The sequence below is a fragment of the Lynx canadensis genome, chromosome C1, assembly GCF_007474595.2.
Source record: "Lynx canadensis isolate LIC74 chromosome C1, mLynCan4.pri.v2, whole genome shotgun sequence".
Classification (NCBI taxonomy): domain Eukaryota; kingdom Metazoa; phylum Chordata; class Mammalia; order Carnivora; family Felidae; genus Lynx; species Lynx canadensis.
The window spans coordinates 149,230,729-149,254,496 of NC_044310.1; the positions used below are offsets into that span (position 1 = coordinate 149,230,729).

The 23,768-nt window shown below is 40.9% G+C and overlaps 1 protein-coding gene across 2 annotated transcripts in view; it reads right to left on the reverse strand.

The window, feature by feature from the left end:
- ITGB6 (integrin subunit beta 6) overlaps positions 1 to 23,768 on the reverse strand; it is a 78,167-nt gene that overhangs the window by 24,146 nt on the left and 30,253 nt on the right. For both annotated transcript variants that reach the window (XM_030324396.2, XM_030324398.1), the window contains 4 exons: positions 14,095 to 14,184; positions 7,361 to 7,495; positions 6,722 to 7,139; positions 262 to 484 (listed from right to left, as the gene is read on the reverse strand). In XM_030324396.2, the coding sequence (XP_030180256.1) occupies positions 262 to 484; positions 6,722 to 7,139; positions 7,361 to 7,495; positions 14,095 to 14,184 (866 nt within the window). The remainder of the gene's footprint in view (positions 1 to 261; positions 485 to 6,721; positions 7,140 to 7,360; positions 7,496 to 14,094; positions 14,185 to 23,768) is intronic.

Below are 23,768 nucleotides of genomic sequence, written 5' to 3' on the forward strand. Positions count from 1 at the left end.
ATTGTAAGTGAAAGGCCACCTGATGTTATCAGTGTGGGACATCAGCTCAGCTTCCCCAGGCTTGTTTCTAGCAGGAATGTGAGTGACACTGTGGTCCTGGATAAGCAGGACAAAGAAAGAGTCAAGTCGGACACTGACGTTCCAGGTTGACAATCACAGGGGCCCTGTGGGTCTGTGTATTTGGGCGGATGCTCGGAGAACAAACCCACCAAAAGCAATATGAGGTCCGAGTAAAGAGACCAAGGGAAGTTGAGACATTACCGTTTGGAGTTACAGGGATCGCCACAGGTAGGACAACGTTCACAGGTGGGTCCAGAGGCCCCCGGGTTCGTGCAAACACACTTGCCACAGATGCAGTCCCCTCGCCCGCTGCAGAGCACCCCGTCCTCCGAGACGCAGGAGTCGGTGCTGGTGGTGCAGTTACAGTATTCGCCCGCCCAGCCCGTCCTGCACACGCACTCGCCGCAGTCACAGTCGCCGTTATCTGTAAAACAAACACCCGGTGATGCTTAGGGCCCACGCCACTTCTGATTCTGGGACCATCTTTTCTCTTTGCCTTTATTTATTTATTTGTTTTTCATTTTTTAATGTCTATTTTTGAGAGACAGAGAGACAGAGCGTGAGCAGGGGAGGGGCAGAGAGAGAGGGAGACACAGAATCCGAAGCAGGCTCCAGGCTCTGAGCTGTCAGCACAGAGCCCAATCCAGGGCCCGAACCCATGAACTGTGAGATCATGACTTGAACGTAAGTCGGTCACTTAACAGGCTAAGCCACTCAGGCGCCCCTTCTCTTTGCCTTTAAACACCATTAGAAAGACTGAAGAAGAAGAATGAGAAAAAAGTTGAGTGGGGGTGGGAGGGGAAGCAGTGAGCATAGATATATTTTATGGAACAAATTTTGCTAAGTATGTATATTTATTGATCTGGTCTCTTAACTGAAGACTGATTTGATTACCTGATGTTATATCAAACAGAACTTAGAGCCAGATGAAATGAGATAATCCAGAAGCCTATAACAGCAACTTGTGGGGGGGGGGGGGAGGGTGTGATTATGTGTGTGTGTGTGTGTGTGTGTGTGTGTGTGTGTGTGTGTGTATTTAAATTGTTTTTACAATTTTTTCCTTTTAATTATGGTACCATAAGATAGAGATGCAGCACAGACCTGGGTAATACCCACCTCTACATCATTCAAGCTGAGAGATCATAAAAGCCTCATCTATCAAATAGAGGGAATAAAATCTTACAGCGGTGTGGTCAGATGAGATAATGTGTAAATCTTCTACTTCACATTCACCAATTAGATGTCCTGCAGGCATACAGTGAGTGCTCAACAAATTCATTTGTTTAAGAAACTTTAATTGAGCATATATCATGTGCCAAAGATTGCATTAGGCATGAAGATACAAAATTAAATAAGGTCACTAAGCTTATAGGCTAGTGTTGGAGACAGGCAAATAAATACCACCAGTAATAAATACAATGCAGTGTGATAAGTGTTATGTACACAGAAGGAGAGTTTCCAAATTGGACCAGAGATTTGGAGACCTCTCCAGAAGAGGTGATGCTTGAGCTGAATTTGGAAGATACAGATAAAAGGTAGAAGACGTTTATATGCATTTTAAGCAGACAAAAAAGCATAGGTAAAAGACAGAAGTGTGTAATCATGGGACCGGCTTTTTTTTTTTTTAAGTTTTATTTATTTATTTGACAGAGACAGAGACAGTGCAAGTGGGGCAGGGGCAGAGAGAAAGGGAGAAAGAGAATCCTAAGCAGGCTCTGAGCTGCTAGCCCAGAGCCCGATTCAGGGCTTGAACTCATGAAACTGTGAGATCATTACCTGGGCTGAAACCAAGAGTGGGACGCTTAACCAACTGAGCCACCTAGGTGACCCTTGTGTGACCTGCATGATACCCAGAGTAGTTTCATATAGACAGAGCCAGTGGTGCACAGGAGCTGTGGCAGGAGGGGAGGTTGGAGGAGGCGGGGGTTGGAAAGATCCATGGAAAGTCAGAAATCACATCACATCACAGAAATCACATGAAAAGCTTTATGGGCTAAAGTAAGACCTGTTATCCTGACAATTATGGAATTTTAAGTAGAGGGGAGACTGAACAAATAGATATGTGTCTGGTAATATCCTGGCATCAGTAGAGAGGGTCAGACGAGAGATAGGAAAACCACTCGGGAAGGTGTTGCAGCAGTAGAGGCGAGGAGACATGAGGCCCTAAGAGTGCCAGTGGGGATGGAGAGGAAAGGGGATACAGTTCAGGGGTTGGAATAGTGCAAGGTCATAGTGTACTTGCTGCCAGGGTGGAGGGAGAGGGGAAGAGAGAGAGGGATGGAATCTTCCCCAGGTAACCAGACTGGGCTGCTCAGTGAACGGTGCACCTTTTTACTGACCTGGAATGGAGGCTGCCAGCTCATGCTCGCTGCCTTATCCGTGGTGCCTGGCACAGAGTAGTGCTTAATTGTTGAATGAATACATTGTTCTGAAGCAGAGGAAGAAGAGCATCTTTGGGTGGGGAAGATGATGAGTTCATTTTTGGCTCTGTTGAGTTTGAGGGGCCTGTGGGACATTCTAATAGACAGATATATGTATCTATGTATCTATATCTATAGAGAGAGTGTTGAGGTTTGGATCCATCAGAGACAGATGGCAATTAAAGCTGTTGTGGATCAGGTAGAGAAAGCAGATAGAGCGAAAAAAGCCCTAGAGAGCATCAGCATTTAAAATGTGATCAGAAAAAAGGATCTTACCAGGACGACTGAGAGGTAGGAGATCAATGAGAGCAAAGCTGCAGAAACCCAGGGCAGAGCAAAGCTGCTTGAAGGAGGAGACACATGGGAACTTGCAGCAGACATGTCTCATCTAAATTATCCTCTAAACTACAATTGCTTTTGGTTCCTTCCTCAGCAAAAGGGGAAACTTATTCTCAAAATAAGGATAGATTTCTATATTGAAGTTTATTCCAGAAAATTAATATGATTTATAAATATTGTCAAATGAAATGTGCATTTCCTTTGTGAATGCCCAAGTGTATCACTGCATGTAAGAATTACTTGGCAGAGGGGCGCCTGGATGGCTTGGTTGGTTAAGCGTCTGACCCTTGATTTTGGCTCAGGTCATGATCTCATGGTTCATGAGTTCAAGTCCCACGTTGGGCTTCTCACTGACTGTGTGGAGCCTGCTTAGGATTCTCTCTCTCTCTCCCCCTTTCTCTCTCTCTCTCTCTCAAAATAAATAAATAAACTTTACAAAAAGAGAATTATTTAGCAGAAATTTAGAAAACTCTTCCAAGAGCTTCTGTCAGAATTTAGAAACCTTTCTGTGGGCTTTCCAGAACCATCCACCATATTGTTGCTAGTTGATATTCACAAGCAACCAATTATCTAAACTACCTGCTCATATATCCACAACTACAAAAACAACAAGAAGACCCACACAATTGCTTCATGCAGAGGCAAGATGATAAACAAAGATAAAAAAAAATGGTCAGGCTCTTTTCAGAGGGATAGATCTTTCTGGAATGCCATTGACTGATAATTGTAAGTGCATAATGGCAGGAAGTATTTTCTGTAATGCCTTTTGCCTGTTAGTTTCCCATCTCTTAGAATCAAAATACAAAGGACTAATGGAATTTGGGCAAGGGAATAAATCAATGGAGTACTTATAGGTGGATGAAAGAAAGTACACGAAGAACCTTGTGGTAATAGCCCTTCAGAGAAGTGGCACATTGCAGGGCGAATTAGTTGTAAAATCAGAGAGATCTGCCCGAGAAGTGAATCATTAGCACACTCTGGCCTCTGTTACAAACGACAGTAACCACAGAGCCAGTCACAGTTTTCATCCCTGCGCGAAATGCGATGCCAGGCACCTAGTAGGTGCTCCACAACTATTTGTTGAATTTGAATAATAGTACTTGCTTTTATTATACCTTTTTAAAGAGAAAGTTACTAATGATCTAGTAACATCCTTTGCGATGTTGCTACAAACAAAATAGCTTCTGAGAAACTAATGATTGAGAATTGTAAAGTATCCCCAAATATGAAGGAACCTGGCATTAGTGAAGTTTTCTTAGTCCAACTGCAGAAATAATTGCATTTTCTAGACAGAACTTCTCTAGCAATCACTGTATCTGATACAAAGAGAGGCCCTACTGCCAGACCTCTCAAACTACGAGGCACAGATCAAGTCCACTCTTTTTAAAGAGTTCAATTCCGTGTGCATACGTGGTACCAAATGCAGTAGAAGACCATTAAGAAACAGTAAGAACTGTGTTGCTAAGCACAGTTCAGCACTGCTCTGGAATTCTTTGATTTAAGATTTAAAGGGTGAAATATAGGTAGGGGTACTATTGCTATCATATCATATTAGGCTGCACATAGAATTTTGTTGAAAGGTAATTTCAAATGTTTTGAGAACATATTTTATTCAAAGAGTTTTATGAGAGATGCAATCTGGGAATCTGCGGAGCATATTCTGTTCAAGACATGGTGACAGCCGCAGGCTTCAGGCTGTCTCCTGCCTGCAATCTTGTGAGAAGAGAACTGATATGGGTTTGGAAACACACCCATTAAATAAGGAAATAGACCTCTGAATGAAAGGGGAGAGAAAAGTGTCTCAGTCTGGACAGACCCTAAATTTTTCGCTCTCTGGGGAGAAGAAAGAAGGCGGCCTCGGAGGAACTTGTTGGTAGCAAGAGCCACCGCAAAGAAATGAAATGGAGGTACGCTTCTAAAGGCATCACACGGTTTTTTCAAAGAGCCTGGAATTCTTTGAGGCTGCTCTTCTCAGGCCTTTTTTTCCCGAGAATCAGTCTCTTTTATATGTTCCCGACACTGTGGTTTGAAAACATAACTTGCTTAGTTTTCTTTAAAGATAATGGCTTTCTGGGGCGCCTGGGTGGCGCAGTCGGTTAAGCGTCCGACTTCAGCCAGGTCACGATCTCGCGGTCCGTGAGTTCGAGCCCCGCGTCAGGCTCTGGGCTGATGGCTCAGAGCCTGGAGCCTGTTTCCGATTCTGTGTCTCCCTCGCTCTCTGCCCCTCCCCCGTTCATGCTCTGTCTCTCTCTGTCCCAAAAATAAATAAACGTTGAAAAAAAAAATTTAGAAAAAAAAAAAAAAAGATAATGGCTTTCTGTTTTGAAAAGCTGCCTGTTCACACACTGTGAAAAAGGGAGACATTGGGAGCTTCAATTCAGCAGTTAGTTAATATTCCAGTCGTAACACAAATTTATATCATTTTAAAGAATATGAACACATTTGTAATTCTTATGCAGATAGATTATACTTAAATATATGGATATATATCAGAATGACTTTATAATAGTTATTCTTAAACTATTCTTAGACTAGGTCTTAAACTGTAGCAATTTTCCATGTGCAAAGGATTTTTAAAACATACACTTTTCTGCTATTTAAAATTTTTCTTTCTTTTTTTTTTTAAATTTTTTAATGTTTATTTAATTTTGACAGAGAGAGAGACAGAGCATGAGCAGGGGAGGGGCAGAGAGAGAGGGAGACACAGAATCTGAAGCAGACTCCAGGCTCCGAGCTGTCAGCACAGAGCCCAACATGGGGCTCGAACTGACGGACCGTGAGATCATGACCTGAGCTGAAGTCGGATGCTTAACCGACCGAGCCACCCAGGTGCCCCCAAAATTTTCTTGATCTTAAAAATTTTCCAAGCAATTTCTCATTTTTACCCTTTCCATAGCGTTCTTCACACATGTCCTTATTCATCTTTATTATACCCGGTGCCTAATCTAGTATCTGTCACATAAAAGGTGTTTAATAAATATGTGTGGAATGAATGAAGGCCCTGAAAGTTCATTTAGTATTTCTGTGTCCCTTGTCCTTGGCAATATGCTCCTTAAGCATCCTTGCTTTTTATTTTTCCAAAGAGTTGGTTAAGAGGTGCCTAGGTGGCTCGGTCGTTAAGTGTCTGACTCTTGATTTTGGCTCAGGTCATGATCTCATGGTTCATTTGTGAGTTTGAGCCCCGGCGTCAAGCTCTGAGCTGATGGCTCAGAGCCCGCTTGGGATTCCCTCTCTCTGCCCCTCCTCCCCATGTTCTCTTTCTCTCTCTCAAAAATAAATAAACATTAAAAAAAAATTTTTTTTTAACATTTATTTATTTTTGAGACAGAGAGAGACAGAGCATGAACAGGGGAGGGGCAGAGAGAGAGGGAGACACAGAATCTGCAAAAGGCTCCAGGCTCTGAGCTGTCAGCACAGAGCCCGACGTGGGGCTCTAACTCACGGACCGTGAGATCATGACCTGAGCCGAAGTCGGACGGTGAACCGACCGAGCCACCCAGGCACCCCCTTTTTTTTTTTTTTTTTTTTAAGAAGAGATGGGTAAGATATCTGGAAACCTGATCCAGGAAAGTCTGGAAGATAATAGAGTTCAGATTACATGCAATTTTGTGAAGTCTGGATAATAACCAAAGAACCTTCTTTTGCCTACTTATTCTTAGGGAAACAACAATAGAGATGTAAATTGAATTGGCAGGCATCTCACCCCAAGAGAATGTAAGAGCCAGAAAAACTACAAGAGAAGATCAGTTACTTTACGTCTAGAGATTAACACATTCACTTGATCAGCAAATACTTATTGAGCACCTACTATGCCCAGGCAACTGTGGAAGGTTCAAAGGATGCAAGGCCCCTCCTCGATACTTGCACAGCCACAGTGTGAGTTGGACTTAGACGCCGCCTACCTCCGCAGAGCAGCCCTTTGTGTCTCACGCAGGAGAAGTCGTCACACTGGCAGTAGGGCCCATAAATGTTTCCGTAGGGAGACAAGTGGCAGATGCACTGCCCACAGTAGCAGTCGCCTCTTCCACTGCAGGAGGGGTGATCCGGGGCCTCCTTGCAGGAGTCTGTGCTCAGCGTGTCCTCCCCGCACTCACAGCGAGGACCCATGTGGCCAGGGTTGCAGGCACACACCCCACACTGGAAGGACCCATTCCCGTTGTGGCATTTGGAGCTGTTCACTTCCACTTCTTTCTGACAATTGCAGTTGCATTCCGGACTGACAAGTATTTCTAGGGTGTCCCCCAGCCCCACGGGCTTTACGATAATGTGCCTGTTTCTTCTCTCGCAGTTTGGTATACTCACGGTCACGTTGAATGAAGCCTGGAAAAGAAAACTCTAATTATCTTCTTGTAGCCTCCCAAAATGCATGGGAGGAAACAGAGCTGCATGGGGATCGGCTCTTCCAAAAGCATTTCTTACGAAATTTTTGAAAATTCCTTTTGAAATTCTTGAAAGGAAAAAAATTCATCTTCGGTGCAATAAGGTAACTTCTGACTTACCTGAATATTTTTTTTCAGACAACCTATTGACCCTCTACTTACTGTGTCTCCCACCTTCATGTGAGAGCATTTCTTTTGGTGTGGGAAGAGGGCACCGTTGTTACAGATTGCTGTGAAAGACAGGTTGAGTCCCTCCGTGTCTCCTAACACTTCCAGTTCCACCTCAGACCGGAGTTCCTTTGGTGAGGACGCAAAGAGTTAAAGTCACAACCACAAAATACAACCAGAAGAATCCATGAATCATGTTCATTAAGCTCCAATGAATAAAATTAAATTGAGTCTAGAAGAAATTCACTATACCATCAATCAAACAACAAAGCCAGCAAGATACACATGCACACACACACACACACACACACACACACACACAGGCACGCACACACGCACACACACAAATACATGTCATATTTTATTGAATCTAAGATGGCATCAATTATAAAACACACCATTATTTTATGACAATGATATTATGACAAAATATCTCAAGATCGCTCTGTGCAACATCTAAATCAATCGTATCAGTCTATCATTTCTTTGAAAATTATTGTACACATTCTGAAGGATTTGGCAAATTCTCCAGCCCTCAGTTGCACTGCCTGGCATATAAAAGCCTTTTTTATTTTTTTGCTTGCATCCCAGTAACAAAATATAGTAGCTTCCTTTACTTGTAAGTATCATCATTTCTTAGGTCACAGAAAGCAGCTGGTTGTTGCTTTGCACGGAATACAGAATTATAGTCATTCCTTCAACAATGAATGTTTGCTTCACTGATATCAAATTGATACCCTGCTGCTCTGTTTTGGTACATTTCTGCATACACAATAACTTTTCATTTCAGTATCAAATCATAGTGCAAACTTTTTGAAGGTATTTTAAAATGGCAATTACATTCAACACCTGTACTACCTACCAATGGTGAACTTAATGAATTCAGGTGACAACTACATGTACAGTTACAGCCGATTTCATACATTTGCAGTTGACAGCATTTGTAAGACACCATTAATCATAAAACACATCCCAATTTTAGAGATGTTAAAATGTGGGAGAAACTGTTCCTTAAAATCAATATTGGAATTTATCAAGTACCTATTGTACATTATCAGTGTGGAGTCAGCTCTGGGGGATGAGTGTAAAATGGGATTTGTGCCCTCAAGATGATTACCATTTTGCTGAAAAAAACCAGATGGAACAAGTAAAGCAGTTAATGTCCAAGTCAACTGATGTATCACTAAGTTAAAAAAAATTGCATAACACAGATGTGGGTTTGGGACAGTTCAGAAAAGAGAGTGGTCACTGAAGGCTGGAAGTATAGAAGTCCTTAATGGCTATGTTGGATGTAGATGTGTGGAGAGGATGACAGTGGTATTTCAGGTGAGGGGACCAGAAAAGAGAAAGTTCAGGGCCAAGAGTGGTGTGGAACGCAGACAAGTGGGGCTCAGACGAAGCCCCAACTCCTACTGTTCTGGGAGACACCAGACAACAAATAGCCTTGAGGTTTGGAGAGATGAGTTAAGACCCATGGGAAACATTCCCTATAGCTTTGAAGCAGGGACCCGTTCTACTGAAAATACAGCTGCAGGGAAGTTCTCTGGAAGGTGTGTGCAGGACAGACTCATGGTCTATCAGACTTACAGACTTACAGACGTGGTAGGAAGACAGGAGTCAAGAAAGCTGGGACGTTGTTGCGTTCACCCCGGCCTGAGGCATGAGGATCAGGAACCGGGAGTGGTTGGTTTATAAGATGACGTAGATGGAAGAAAGAAAGACTAGATAGGAAGCATATGGGTTATGGCAGAAGGGAGATAAAGGCAAGGTTTTACAGGAGGAAGAATGTCAGGGAAGGAGAAGAAAGAGCTATTTGTTATGAGGAAAGCTAGTGTTATTATGTAGACTTTATTCTTCTTTCTTTTGCAAAATAAAAAGTCTCTAGAGAACAAAACAGAACTTTTAAAAATAAAAAAAAAATAAAAATAAGTTGTAAAACATTATGAATTAAGTAATACTTCAGTTCATCTAAGAAGACTTGAGTCCCTATACTCCTGGAATTTTAAAAGCATATTCAGCCTCAAATTTTCCTTAAGTATAATTTTGCCAACTGCATAGTAATATGACCCGCCTTCCTCCAAATTCTAAGTCACTGACTATAAATTCTCAGTCATTCTTCTTCTTCTTCCCTTTTTTTATATTTGCCCCATACCAACACACCTTCAGTAGATGGACATAAGGCTGACTTTTCAGAATATGGTCTTCATCAGAGATTGAAGTGTCATTTCTCAGTCTTAAAGATTATGTCTTTTCTTTTTTTTTAAAGTTTTTTAAAATGTTTATTTATTTTTGAGAGAGGAAGAGAGACACAGAGCATGAGTGGGGGAGGGGCAGAGAGAGAGGGAGACACAGAATCCGAAGCAGGCTCCAGGCTCTGAGCTGTCAGCACACAGCCTGATGCGGGGCTTGAACTCACAGACCGTGAGATCATGATCTGAGTCAAAGTTGGACAACCAACCGACTGAGCCACCCAGGCACCCCTTAAAGATTATTTCTATCATGTCTTAAGATTTCAAATTCTGCCAATTTAGCATTAAAATGTACTCTTTTCATCTGTTTCATTTCAAATAGTTATATTATAACTTTATTCACCCAGAAAATATTTATTGAGTGTCCAATATGTGCTAGATACTGTTCTAAGTGCTTGGGAGACAAAAACCACTAAAATAGCTGACCTTTTGTGGTTTACATTCAGAAAGGAAACAGCATAATACATAAAACTATGCAGCATGCTAGAAGGTGATAAATGCTATGAAAAAAAGTTAGGGTGGGATAATGAAGATTAAGAGAGTGTCTGCAATTCTTTAAAAAAGTAGTTACAGTAGGAAGTAAGGTGACATTTCAAGGAAGTGCAGAGTTAAATAGCATGCAGGCATATGTCAAAAGAGTGTTCCAGGAACAGGGTATGGTCGGTGCAAAGGCCCTGAGCAGGAGCATGTCCTAGGACTTGCTTGCTCTGGAAATAGAACAGCAAGGAGGCCAGAGTTGCTATACTGGAGCAGAGACAGTTGGTGTAATAGGAGGTGAAGTCACAGAGGTAAAGGAGTGGAGGAGAACAGATCTGGGAGGGTCCTAGGAGGCAGTTTTAAAGAATTTGGCATTTACTCTATGTAAAATGAGAACATAATTAGGGTTATCTATAGAAGAGTGATATGACCTGACTTAATATTTTTAAAGGAAAATTCAGGTTGTGTTTTGTTTTGTTTTATTTTGTTTTCTTGAAAACAGAATGTAGGAAACCAAAGGTAGAAATGAGAAATAGCATTTAGGAGGCTTTTGCAGTCATTCATGTGAGTGAAGATGGTTGGTCCGACAAGGATGAGGGCAGTGAAGGTAGTGTCTGGATCAAATTCTAAATAATTTTGAAGATAGAGCCAGCAAGGTTTTCTGATGGATTAAAAGTGCAGGGTAAGAGAAAGAGGGGAGTCAAGGATCATTTCAAGCTTTTTAGCCCTCGCAACATGAAGGATGGAATTACCATCAATTGAGAAGGAGAAAACTGTTGGTGAAGTAGGTTTAGGAGAGTCCAGGTTACCCTCCTGAATTGCCAACTAATGTATCAACTGACTCGTGGACATCTCCACTTGGATGTCTCTTAGAGAAGTACAGCGTGGTTGCTGGGTGGCATTGAGGAACCACTTCAAGTACCTGATCATGAATTTAAAGTGAGACCAGTTAGCATGATTGTATGTTTTTCCCTTTCCTGTTCAGTTGTGCAGGGTGAATGGACAGTTGGGTTTAACCAGGACCATGATTGGCTAAGCGACCTCAGTGGAGCCGTAAGGGGTAGGGGAGCTGAGGGTATGTCTACAGAGTGATGGTGATGGTGGAATTTAAGCTTGGGGCCCAGGCAAAAGAGGACATCAAGGAGATGAGGAACTACAAAGAGAGGGTAGAGTCACTTGAAGTAAAGAGAGAGAGAGAGAGAGAGAGAGAAGGTAAGGTTAATTAGTTGGAGATCCTGATGGGTTGGAAGAAATACAAAGGGAACTCGCCGGGGTGAGCTGAAAAGGTTGGAAGTGGTGAGCAGGGAATGGGTTACATGAAGCTGAGATTATAGAGAGTCTATTGGCAATGACAAGCTTTAAGGTATGACAAGAGAGGGGGACTAGATCATTTTAGAAGCAGAGTTCAAGAAACAGAGGGCAGGGTATGGGAAAGAATATATGTATACTTAGACTGAAATCTCAAGAGTTAAGGCAAGAGTAATGTTAGAGACAGTGGCACAGTGAGTCAGGAGCAAAAGAGGTGAGGGGATATGACCTGCAAGTCTGTTCTGTAGATTTGAAATTAGGAGCAGTGGGTGACATGATCTGACCAAAATAAGGGAGATCTTAGCATTGATATAATTGGAATATCACATTGCAGAATTCACCAGGAATATTTTAATGTGAATTTCCCAAAGAAAGGATATAAATATTTATTTGTATATTTTCATCCTATCATTCATTTACTGAGCATCTATTATGAACCAGGCAAAACAAACCAAACCAAGTCATTTTCCTTCTGGAGCCTAAATGCTAGGGGCGCCTGGGTGGCTCAGTCGATTGAGCATCCAACTTCTGCTCAGGTCATGATCTCACAGCTCATGAGTTCGAGTCCCATGTCAGGCTCTGTGCTGACAGCTCAGAGCCTGGAACCTGCTTTGGATTCTGTGTCTCCTTCTCTCTCTGCCCCTCCCCATTTACACACTCTCTCTCTCTCTCAAAAATAAATAGACATTAAAAAAAATTAAATGCTAATAGATGAACTTACCCTTGAGAGCACTGATATTTCAGTAGCTTCTATTAGGTGGTTAAAGAAGGCAGAAAATTAGTGAATGATGGTCAGATGAATACACATCTGGTGTTTAAGGGTTTTCATGTCAATATGGCACTGTAAAATACTGAGCTGCAGTTTGTAGTCACTAGTTATAAACACAAATTGTGTAGCTCTACCCCACTGGAAGTTAGTCAGAAGTGCTTTATCTTTTGTCTCAATCTATTCTCTTTCCTTTCTCTCTTTTTATAGACTAGAAAGAAATCCAGTCAATGGATTCTCATATTTTAATGTCTTTGTCGAATACATTTTAAAATAACAGAATAGAAAAATAATTTGAACTAGTGCCAAAATCTATTACATACTTGATTCAGCGAATCATGAAGTTACAGTAACAACTCTGGAGCAAGATTATATAGTGTAAGAATTATAAACACTTGTTTATATTTTTGAAACAGTAAAATGAGATTCACTTAAAATGTTTGATGCCTTGATTCAACTACCCTGTAAGTTATGTGAGCAATTTGGGACCACAAAGTGAGACAGAACCCTGTCAGCACGGAAGGGGCTGGTCAAACAAGAGGGAGAAATGTTTTTGACGTTTATAATTTTCTCATTTGCATAATTCCTTTGAAGATGTTAGTGGCCAAAACTTTTGAGAAAATGGAGTGTGTTCTAATGCATGGAGGAGTGCTATGTGATTTTATCAGATTCTACACATTAAAACTTTAATTACTGCATAAGAGAGAGGAAGGTTTTCATAGTATTTTGTTGACAAGCTTTCCTATCTGGAAGAATTTCAAGCCTGAGCTAATGTGGTAGTTAAATTTTGATGTGAGCCAAGAAAACTGAAGTTTCTGAGGATATAAATTAAAAAAGCAAAAAACAAAAAATATCTCATCCTGTAATTTTGATGGACACATCTGTTGAGCTGACAAAGGGTTCAATCCCACGACCCTGGGATCATGACCTGAGCCAAAATCAAGAGTCAGATGCTCAACTGATTGAGCCACCCAGGTGCCCCATCATTTCTGTCCTAATTTAAATCTTCATTTCAATCTGTGTGTGTGTGTGTGTGTGTGTGTGTGCACGTGTGTATGTATGTTTTTTCTATGTAAGTGGAGGCAAAAAAGGGGAATGATACTTAGGAACCAAAATAAAAAAGAGTTGGTAACTGGCCATCTACCAATGATTAATTGAATTATGAAATGGGGACAAAGCAAGAGAACAGAGAAACTCCATAGCTATGTATTTTATTTTAAGGGAGGAATGCTTACCTGATGTACTATTTTCCAAAGTCCAGGCAAAAAAAAAAATGTATATTTTTGTATATATGCATACATATGTGTACATATGTGTACATATATACATATATATATATGTATATATGTAGAGAGAGAGAGAGATCTGTCTATATCTTTCTACATATATATCCACAAAAATGAAAAATTCCTTGGTTCTCAAAAGTAGAGAATCCACAAAGTGGTGTTCCTGATACGCTTTTGTCTTTTTTCTTTTTCTTGAGTAATGAGGTGGTCTCATTAAGCCTGTGGAGTTAGTTCTTCACATAGTTCAGTTACTCATTTTAAACTAATTTTTTTTTCAGGTAGAGAAAAGGGGAGCTTAATTATAGGACTTGTGGAGTCTTTTCAATAGAATTAAAGTTTTGCGAGTGACAGTGCTGCTATTGGTTATTATTATAAAAATAACCTTAACTTTATGATCAGGTTATGATTTCTCTACCTTTTGCCTCACTTTTCAGGAAGGATATCTGCAAATAATGTGAACAAAATTTATATTTTGGCTGCATGTTAAGGCAGAGAGATTTTCTTTGGATAAGTACTCTTTCTACTAACAAATCAGAATGCACTTAACTGCCTAAAACACATCTGAGTTTTTGAATACCAAAACTGAATGAAAAAAATAAAAAAAAAAGGAAAGTAAAAAGAGCCAACTGTAAAATATCATACTTCGTAAGCTGAGATGATCAGCTGGAGAATGTTTCCAGAGTCCTTCTGAAGTAGCCCTACCGTAGCTCCAGGAATGAGTTTTGCATAATTCTGTAAACAAAAAAGAATAAATCAATCTGTTCACTGTGATCAAGAAACACTACCTGTGGGTTTCAACCTGCTGGTTGAGATCACTTCTATTTAACTGGCCAGGGGAAACAGGATCCTGGTGATAAATGAGTGTTTCTCCTGAAACTGTAGTCCTGCCTGATGCTGCTTCCTGCATGCAAGTGGGAACTAGACTGCCATTGGGGATATCAAGTGTCTGTGGTTGCCTTCGTCTAGAGCTGTGATTTATGTCACAACTGGAGTCAAGTCTCAAATAATAATAGCACTTATATACCATCTTCCATTTGCAGAACATCCTTTGTCCAAAATATTACGAGCATACTACCAGGAGTTTTCTTCTCTTTTTGTAATGTTATGGAAACTTTCTCTGCCATCAGGTGCTCTCCAAGTCATTCAGCCCAAGGGTCTTAATTGTCAATTGTTTGGTGGAGAAAAGGAGTGAGTTATGTGGATGCTTGCTGTTAACCCCCTTTCCTAGCAGTAACGAGCACTCTTTTAGGGATGTCACCATGGTGCTGGGGTTGACTGGAACTGAGTCCCCATTCATCATGACTGACTCAGTCAGAACCTATCTCTAAACCATCTGCATTCTGCACTTACATCCTTCTCTGAGATGTCATTCCCACCTGAGGAGAACTCACATTAGTTTATTCAGACTCTAAATATCAATCATGACCAGGGAAATGAGGCATTGCAAGGAAGGGAATTTTCCAGACTGCTGAAAATTACCCCTCCCTTAAGTTTTATGTTTTAATACTTATTTTCAAATGAAAAGTTTCCTGAAGTGTATGGTGCACATATCTGTCTTCCTAAGAAAGATTCCCAAGCACACCTGGACTTTTTTCTTGAAGAAACAGCCGTACTTATCAATATGAGTTATAGGTCTATAATCAAAGACTTCTAAAATCCACGGATAGATCACACTCATACCAAGTGGACCCCAACTGCTATGCTTTTTGCTTCTTTTATTTGTTTTTAAATAGTTTCTATCTTCTCCTTGTTAAGCTGTAAGGTATCACTCACCTACCAATTTTCTCATTTATTCATTTACTGTTGCATTCAACAACGTCTATTAAGCAGGCTTAATATGCTGTGCTATGTCAGGAAGAGACAATCACTCTTTTTGTCAGCTGTGGTCTTCTGAGTTGCTGTGTGTTGTGAAATCAGATGACTGAATTTATTAAAAGTGTATGTAGAAATAGAAAGTAAGTTTTGACTGAAGTATTTAGGGCACCTCCTCTTCATTCAAACATAATGCTATTCTGTCTTATTCCAAAGAAGATTTAAGTAGCTTAAAACATGTACAAAAATAAGTGAAAATTAGTAATAATTATTGATTATAATCGTGATACTATATCAGTGGATCAGATCGAGGCGAGCCAAGGGGAGGAACAAATGAAGCAGGGGTGACTTTAGAACACCAACATGTTCTAGGAGGTACTTGCTAGAGGTGGGTACCTGGGTTAAGTTCAGGGTTTCTACACCTCCAGGATGGAAAAATGGATGCTGCTTTTAATTGGTGGGTTCTGTAATATTCCACTTCTTTCCATGTTCTTGATTGTGTTTAAGTTTGAAGTTGATGGAAATCTGAATTCTTAAAAGTGGCAGTTGTGATTCTGCCTTGACCCTGAGTTTTATTATCGAAGGGGTCATGGACAGTAAACGAGGGAGGAACATTCCTCCTATTACCCAGTGCGCCACATCACTGCCTATTGAAGGTGGGCCCCACTCTGTTTCCCTGAGTCAGGTAGAACTTGTCAAATATGAGAAAGGCACCGGTTCATTGACTTACCTTTTCAAATAAACACATGTCAAAAGGGCTGTGAAGCATGAGACCTGTGGTTAACAGCGAATACCTAAATAGGAACTTGAATTTCACTCAAATGGAGCTGGAATGTGTGTAAATTTGACTGGTCCCAAAAGAGAAGGCAAAGGAAAACTTTAAAGCTTGACAAAGAAAGGTTTAGATCTTTTCAAAAAAGAATTTCAAGGCTCTTAGCTTTGCATACAACTGCTAGCCTTGAAAAATGTCCTGGTTTCTCCAAGGCCAAGGTATAAAGGGTACTGTCCACAAGCACTAGCTCAAGTGGCCTCTAGATTTGGGGTTAATTCTTGGTTAACACAGCCAAATCCATCTACTTCCCAAAGCATAATTATGATCCTGCATGTGGTATGACGTTTGGCGTTTGGCTATTAGGACAAGTGGTTTAACATTAATTGCATTTGCTGATTGCTACCAGAGCGAGGGTATAAAGGAGTTGGCAGCTAGAGGCAGCACCCTGTGATAACACTGACAATTGTGTAGAGGAAAACTAGTAATTAATTTCTGGATGCTGATTCCTCCCAAAAGCATTGCAAATAATTAACTAAAAACATGGACAATTTGGCTTCCTGATCTAACACTGTAAAAAATTATACTTTAAATCTTGTAGTATTATGATTACTGTAAATATCGTGTGTCAAACGTCTTTCTTTCATTAAAGCCCTAAAGTGCTATTATAAATTGTTCTTATTAAACATGTTTAATGTTAGAAAAAGGATGATTTTGCATGCCTGGATGTGATAAATTATAGCGCTGTGACTGTAAAGGATAACTCTTGGATATAAGAAATGGTGAACTCTAAAAACACGATGTTTCATGAGCTAATTAGAAATGCCAGCTTCTTGGGCTTGAATTTCTTGGGCTTCAATTCCCTGTTATCTGCCCATGGGTTATCCTAATTATGGACTTTCTCCCTCTCCCACCACCATGCCACCCAGGAGTTCCTGAGGTTGCTTTTCTCATTCATGTTTGCAAAGTTGGCTTTTTCTGATTGCCTTAGTTTTCCTAACTTCCTTCATCAAACCCTATTTATTTGCTCACTGTGCCCCCACAGTGATTTCTTATTTGTCCCACGGTCTGTTTTTGCTCCTTAGAAATCTCTAGCTTGTCAAGGATGGAGGCTAAGAAGTGGACAGGGGGTGATTTAGTGGGCAGGCAACAAAAGATACAGAGGAAAATTCTTAAATTCACACATGTGCACCTGGGCTCCTCTCGGGGAGTGTCTCCAAGGTGAGTGCTTCTCAGTGTCTGGCTGCTAGAACCAGCTGTCACATGCATACCCCTACACACCTGCCACCCCAGCTATCTATGGTCAGACTACTGGTTGGCTCTTTCTTCAAAGACACTCAGACTAAGGACCTTGGCAGATACTTGTCTGCCTTTGGTGCTAGAAGGGACATTACTAATGTGATCTTCATTCTTGCGTTGACTGACCTTCCTGCTGGGTTCACTCATCTCCAGATTTAGGTTCTGAGACATGGTTTAGTATTAACTGTATCCTAGTGGACATCTTGATTGGGTTTCTGCCTTGGATGATTACTCTCCTGGACCCTTCTGTCCTACTACTGTGACATTCCTGCTGTGGTCTCAAAGATTCTTCACCACCTGAAACTCATAAGCCACCATTTTATATAGACCACACTACTCATGCCCCTCATCAGAGGTAGGAAGCTAGACTTGCCATATATCTGCTAGCAGCATTTTAATAAAAAATCTGTAAGACCAAATTCTTCTCTCCTTAGGCTCTATGCTTGCTTAACTCTTTCTGTGAAGCCTCATTGATATGGAGGGACTTTATGCTCAGCACTGATCGTTTTCAATATTATATTATTAATCAACATCAGAATTTATGGCCTTAAATGATACTTACTGAATGTTTTTTGTTTGCTAAAATACATTTAGTAAAGTTTGACTTATATAGATTGAGAACCTATGATGTTATAGAATGTGTCCACAAATATTTTCTCTAATATCTCACTGTATATACATAGTCATTACCTAGTATATCTTCAATTAGTAGCTTCTATTCATCCATTTTCTCTCTCAGAAAATTTAACGGCAGTATAACACACATGCACAGCATACGAGTAATAAGTATACAATTCAATGGGTATTTTAAATGTAAACAAGCAGGTGTAACCACCCCAAGATCAAGAGGTAGAGAGTAATCAGCCCCCTGAATCCTCCCTTGCACTGCTTCTCAGTCATTCCCCTCCCTTAGAAGCCTAACTACTATTCTGACTTTTTTTTTTAATTTTTTTTTCAACGTTTATTTATTTTTGGGACAGAGAGAGACAGAGCATGAACGGGGGAGGGGCAGAGAGAGAGGGAGACACAGAATCGGAAACAGGTTCCAGGCTCCGAGCCATCAGCCCAGAGCCCGACGCGGGGCTCGAACTCCCGGACCGCGAGATCGTGACCTGGCTGAAGTCGGACGCTTAACCGACTGCGCCACCCAGGCGCCCCTATTCTGACTTTTATTACTATAGAAGTCAGGAGAGATATCTTCATTGCCTTAAGGGTAACAAAAATATCTTAAGTAGGACACAAAAGCACTATCTATAAAAAGGAAAAGATTGATAAATAGGACTTAAACTTAGGAATTTCCACTGTGAAAAGATGCCTTTACGAGAGTAAAAGGGAGTCACTGAGTGGGAGAAAATACATGTAATACATGCATCTGATCTGGCACCAGAATATCCAAACAACTCCTACACATCCACAAGGAAAAGACGTTTGGAAAAAAAAAATGGACATGCAAGTGGCCGAAGAGTACGGCAAATTGTTCACCATCATTAATCATTAGAGAAACAGAAATTGAAACCAAAAAGAGATGCCAGCGTGCGTCTACTAGGAGGGCTACGATTTAAAAAACTGATGATGCTCTCAACTACTTGCCGGGGGAGTCTACACTGGTACAACTACTTGGCAGAACTGGCAGTAGCTGCCAATGCTGAACATGAGCTCATCCAATGACCCAGCCATTCCACTCCTGGATGTAACCACCAACAGAGATGAACGCGCAACGTATGACTGCTCTGAGACAAACAAATGCACAGAGAGGCATTCATTCTTACTGTCAAGAGGGTGCTTCTGGTCATCAAGATGTCACTTAAATTGGAGAAAGTACAGATAATTCTTGAAGGGTCTCAGATCATTCAGGGATTTGGCCACAAGGGGGAATCAGTTCTTACCCAGATTCTTTCGACCTGGGGACGGACCCAGGGGAGGTGTAGACTGGCAAACTCCCCAGCACTCACAGCATGGTCTGTCTCTTCTGAATCTCCCTCCATCCCCAGGCACTGGTCTCAGGACCAGGTCTTCATGAGCCGCATTCACCAATTCTGGGAGCCACACAATGGGACGGAGAGGTCCTCACATGCCCCCGACTTCCCCGTGCACCTCCTGCCTTTTGACACCTGCATCCTCAGAAACCCAAGGCTCCTAGAACATCTGCTGTGGGGACTCTGGGACAGCCTTGGGAGAGTGACAGGAATGGACGAGGAAGGGACCACCTTGCTCTCTAGCGGAAGCAAAAAGAAATGAAGAAAAAGTTGTGGTTGTAATCACTTTCAAATGGAAAGGCTACATCTTGAAAAAATGTAGCAAGTAGCAAAAGCATAGAAGCAAAAAAAAAAAAAAAAATTTTTTTTTTGTCCTGGGGGACTGTATTGTGCTGTTTATCTGGTCAAAAGAAAACAGCTCTTTGCTGATGATGCCTTGCTTTTGTTGAGCACTGTGCTTCTTCCAAGTTGGGGGGAGTGGGGGCCGGTAAGGGTTTGCTGAAATAAGTCCTTCTTCTGAAGGCAATCAGAAGGCTTTCTTCCCGTGAGGTCTTTCATTCTTGTGGGGTTTTATACTGCTGGTTCTCATGTTCATTATCGGTAAATGCAGGGCTCCCAGTATTATGCAAAAGTTTACCCCCAGGCTTGACTGTGTTACTAGGACACCCAAGATTCCAAAAAGAATATGTAATTGTTTCTGGCACAAGGTAGCCTGAATGTCTGTCTCTGGGTTGCATGATATCTGCTTTGCCTTCAGGCTTTCAATTGTCAGCATTCCACAGGCAGGCAGGCAGCAAAGGGAGTGTGCTAATTAGATCAGGTGCTTGATCTTGAAGTCTGCACCAGCAATGACTAGGTAGTCGCTTCGGAACTTTTGAGCACTACCTGTCTTTCTTCCAGTCTGCCCTGGAATGTAATTATCTTGTCAGCCAAGAAGCAGCAGCACACAGCTGAACGAGTGCTCGGCAGCAGTGACAGAGTGATAAGGGAAGACGAATGGACCCACCGTGCATGACTGTTCTGAGACAAACAAATGCACAGAGAGGCATTGGAGAATGGAGACTTGGAGAACAAAGAGGCTACACCGAGTATTTGTTGCTGAGGATACTTCACATGGTCCCTTAATAAGATTACCCTGCATTTTGAGAGGGATTGTAGACCTTTGTTGGCAAATGCAAGTCCCAAAGCTTTAGAAAGCTCTTTTAAAATGGGCAGCTGTGTTGGCTTCAGTAGCAGCTTATGTGCTTTGCAGACCAACCGGCAGGTAATAAAACATTGAAAGATGACTAGTAGGAACACGAGGAAGGGGACCAAAAAATAGAAAGCAGGTGTAGATACAAGGGCTGCTAAAGAGGTATCAGCAGCCCTTGCTGCTAGAAGGGTGTTGGGTGGACCAGTAGCAGCAGCAGCATCTGGAAGCATCTGGAGAAATGCAAAATCTCACTTTAATTTTTTGAGGACCCTCCATTTGGTTTTCCATAGTGGCTGAAGCAATTTACGCTTCCACCAAAAGTGCGGGAGGATTCTCTTTGCTCCACATCCTTGCCAACACTTGTCGGTTCTTATCTGTTTGATGATAGCCATTCTGAAAGGTGTGAGGTGATATCTCATTGTGGTTTTGATTTGCATTTTTCTGATGATTAGTGGTGTTGTGTATCCTTTCCTGTGCCTATTGGTCATCTGCCTATCTTCTCTGGAAAAATGTCTATTCAAGTCCTCTGCCCATTTTTGAAAAAGTGTTTATGTTTATTTTTTGTTTGTTTTGTTATTAAATTCTTTACATATTGTATACTCTTGTATGAATTCTTCATATATTTTGGATATTAGCTATCGGATATATCTATTGGATATATCTATTACGTATATCCAATGTAACTATTGGATATTAATTATTTGGATGTATCACCTCACACTTTGTAGAATGGCTATCATCAAAAAGACAAGAACTAACAAGTGTTGGTGAGGAGATATAGATATAGATATAGATAGATATAGATATAGATATAGATATATACATACATACATATATATATGATGGAATATTACTTGGCCATAAAAAAGAAATCTTGCCATTTGCAGCATTATGGATGGACCTTGAGAGCATTATGCTAAGTGAAATAAGTTAAGCAAAGAAAGACAAATACCATATGATTTGATCAAATCAAAATAAAACAAAACAAACAAAAATGCCAAGCTCATAGATTCAGAGAACACATTGGTAGTTGCAAGAGAAGAGAAGGGATGGTGGGGGAATGAAATGGGTAAGGGGAGTCAAAAAGTACAAACTTCCAGTTATAAAATAAATATTTCATGGGGAAGTAATGCACAGCATGACAACTATGGTTAATAATACTATATTGCATGTTTTGGAAGCTGCTAACACAGTAAATCTTGAAAGTTCTCATCACAAGAAAAAAATTTTGAAATTATGTATGGTGATGGATGTTAACTAAATTTATCTTAGTGATCATTTTGCAATGTATACAAATATTGAAATATACAACTGAAACTAATGTAATGTTCCAAATCAATTATATCTCAATTTAAAAAAAAAATTTTTAAAGTTTTTATTTATTTTTGAGACAGAGAGAGACAGACCATGAGCAGGTGAGGGGCAGAGAGAGAGGGAGACACAGAATCCGAGGCAGACTCCAGGCTCTGAGCTGTCAGCACAGAGCCAGATGCGAGGCTTGAACTCAGGGACTGTGAGATCATGACCTGAGCCGAAGTCAGATGCTCAACCAACTGAGCCACCCAGGCGCCCCAATTATATCTCAAATTTTTTTTTAAAAAAGAAGAAATGCAAAACCTCAGACCCCATCCTAGACCTGAATCAGAGTTGGTATTTGTTTGTTTGTTCTTTGAGACAGAGAGAGAGAGAGAGAAAGAGAGCACGCATGCAGGGGAGGGGCAGAGAGACAGGGAGAGTAAGAATCCCAAGCAGGCTCCATGCTGTCAGCGTGGAGCCTGATGTAGGGCTAGACCTCAAGAACTGTGAGATCATGTCCTGAGCTGAAAGCAAGAAATTGGATGCTTAACCAACTGAGCCACCCAGGCGCCCCAGAGTTGGTGTTTTAATAAGCTCCCTGAGTGATTGGAGACACCAGAGGAACTTAAAAACAAAACAAAATACTGATGCCTGGGCCTCAGCCTTAGAGATACTGAATTAATCAGATCAGGGTGTGGCCTGGGTACTGGGTTTTTTAGAAGCTCCCTGTGTGATTTTAATGAACATCAATGTTTAAGAATGGCAGATATAGAATAGTCTGTCTATACCATTCCTGTTGTCAAGCAGATGCTTCCGGGAAGGGCTATGGTAATTTGGAAAATAAAGTTTTTATTTATTTATTTATTTAGTTAGTTAGTTAGTTGGTTAGTTGTTATGTTTTTAAACCTGTACACCCATAATTTGTAAGGGATCCTCAGTTGGTCATACACCTGTGACATCCATTTTCTACTCAAGAACAAAAGTGGTGTTTTTGAATGCCTGATGCCCATGGAATAATAACATGCTTACTTCCCTAGGCCTTCAAGACTGAAGTATCTAGTGTTAGCCTATGTTATCTACTCCATCCTCTTCTATCCTAGCTCATATCAGTCTGACTAGCCTTTCTTCCGTTTCTCGAACAAATTGAGTGCTGGGTCCTTTGCTGTCTCAGGGCCTTTGCACATGCCTTCTCCTCTTGAAAACTCCTCAACCTTTTGGTTGCTGCTTTATAATCACCTTTTGAAAGGGGTCTTCCCTGAAGATCCTATAGAAGTAAAGTCTCACCCTCTCCTCCTTCATTTTTCTCCATTGCTACACACTACTCTTTTCCATTTTTTAGTAATATTTTCAAAATTTTAGTCCCAAATATTGCACTGGAACATACTAATACTAACAAAATTATATATTACTTATTTGTAATTCAAATTGGATGCCCTGTATTTTTATGTGCTAAATCTGGCAATCTTACAGAAAAAGTATGTGAATTTCTGAATAAAGTGTGCCCAAACTGTTCAGGCTCAATAAAATGTTCTACTTCAAGAATTTTCTGTTTATTTATTGAAGATTCAATACCATAAAGGCAACAAAATATTAAACTATGTTATAATTAATAGTAACCCCTTTGTAGCATGTTTTTGGCTCTTTCAGGTAATTAAGCATAATATTAAAATGCATAACCCTCCCAAACTTCTCTGTGTCCAGGGACTGTCAGTTTAACTTGTCCATTGTGCCTTGATGCCCTATGTAATCTGTAAAAGGCTATGGTGGAGAATGCTTGGTTGTGGCTAAACACCTGTGTGGTGATCCGTGTCAAAGGGAGCTTGCTTTAAGCATTGCTAGAATTTGGGCCAGCTGCACAGACATAGACGGAGTGGCCAACTGTAAGCATAGGAAAGGTTTCAGGGGATAAATGTGTAGCTGAGTTTAGTGAGAGTCCCTGAATTCTGTGAGGCTCTGAGAAAGCATAGAGTAG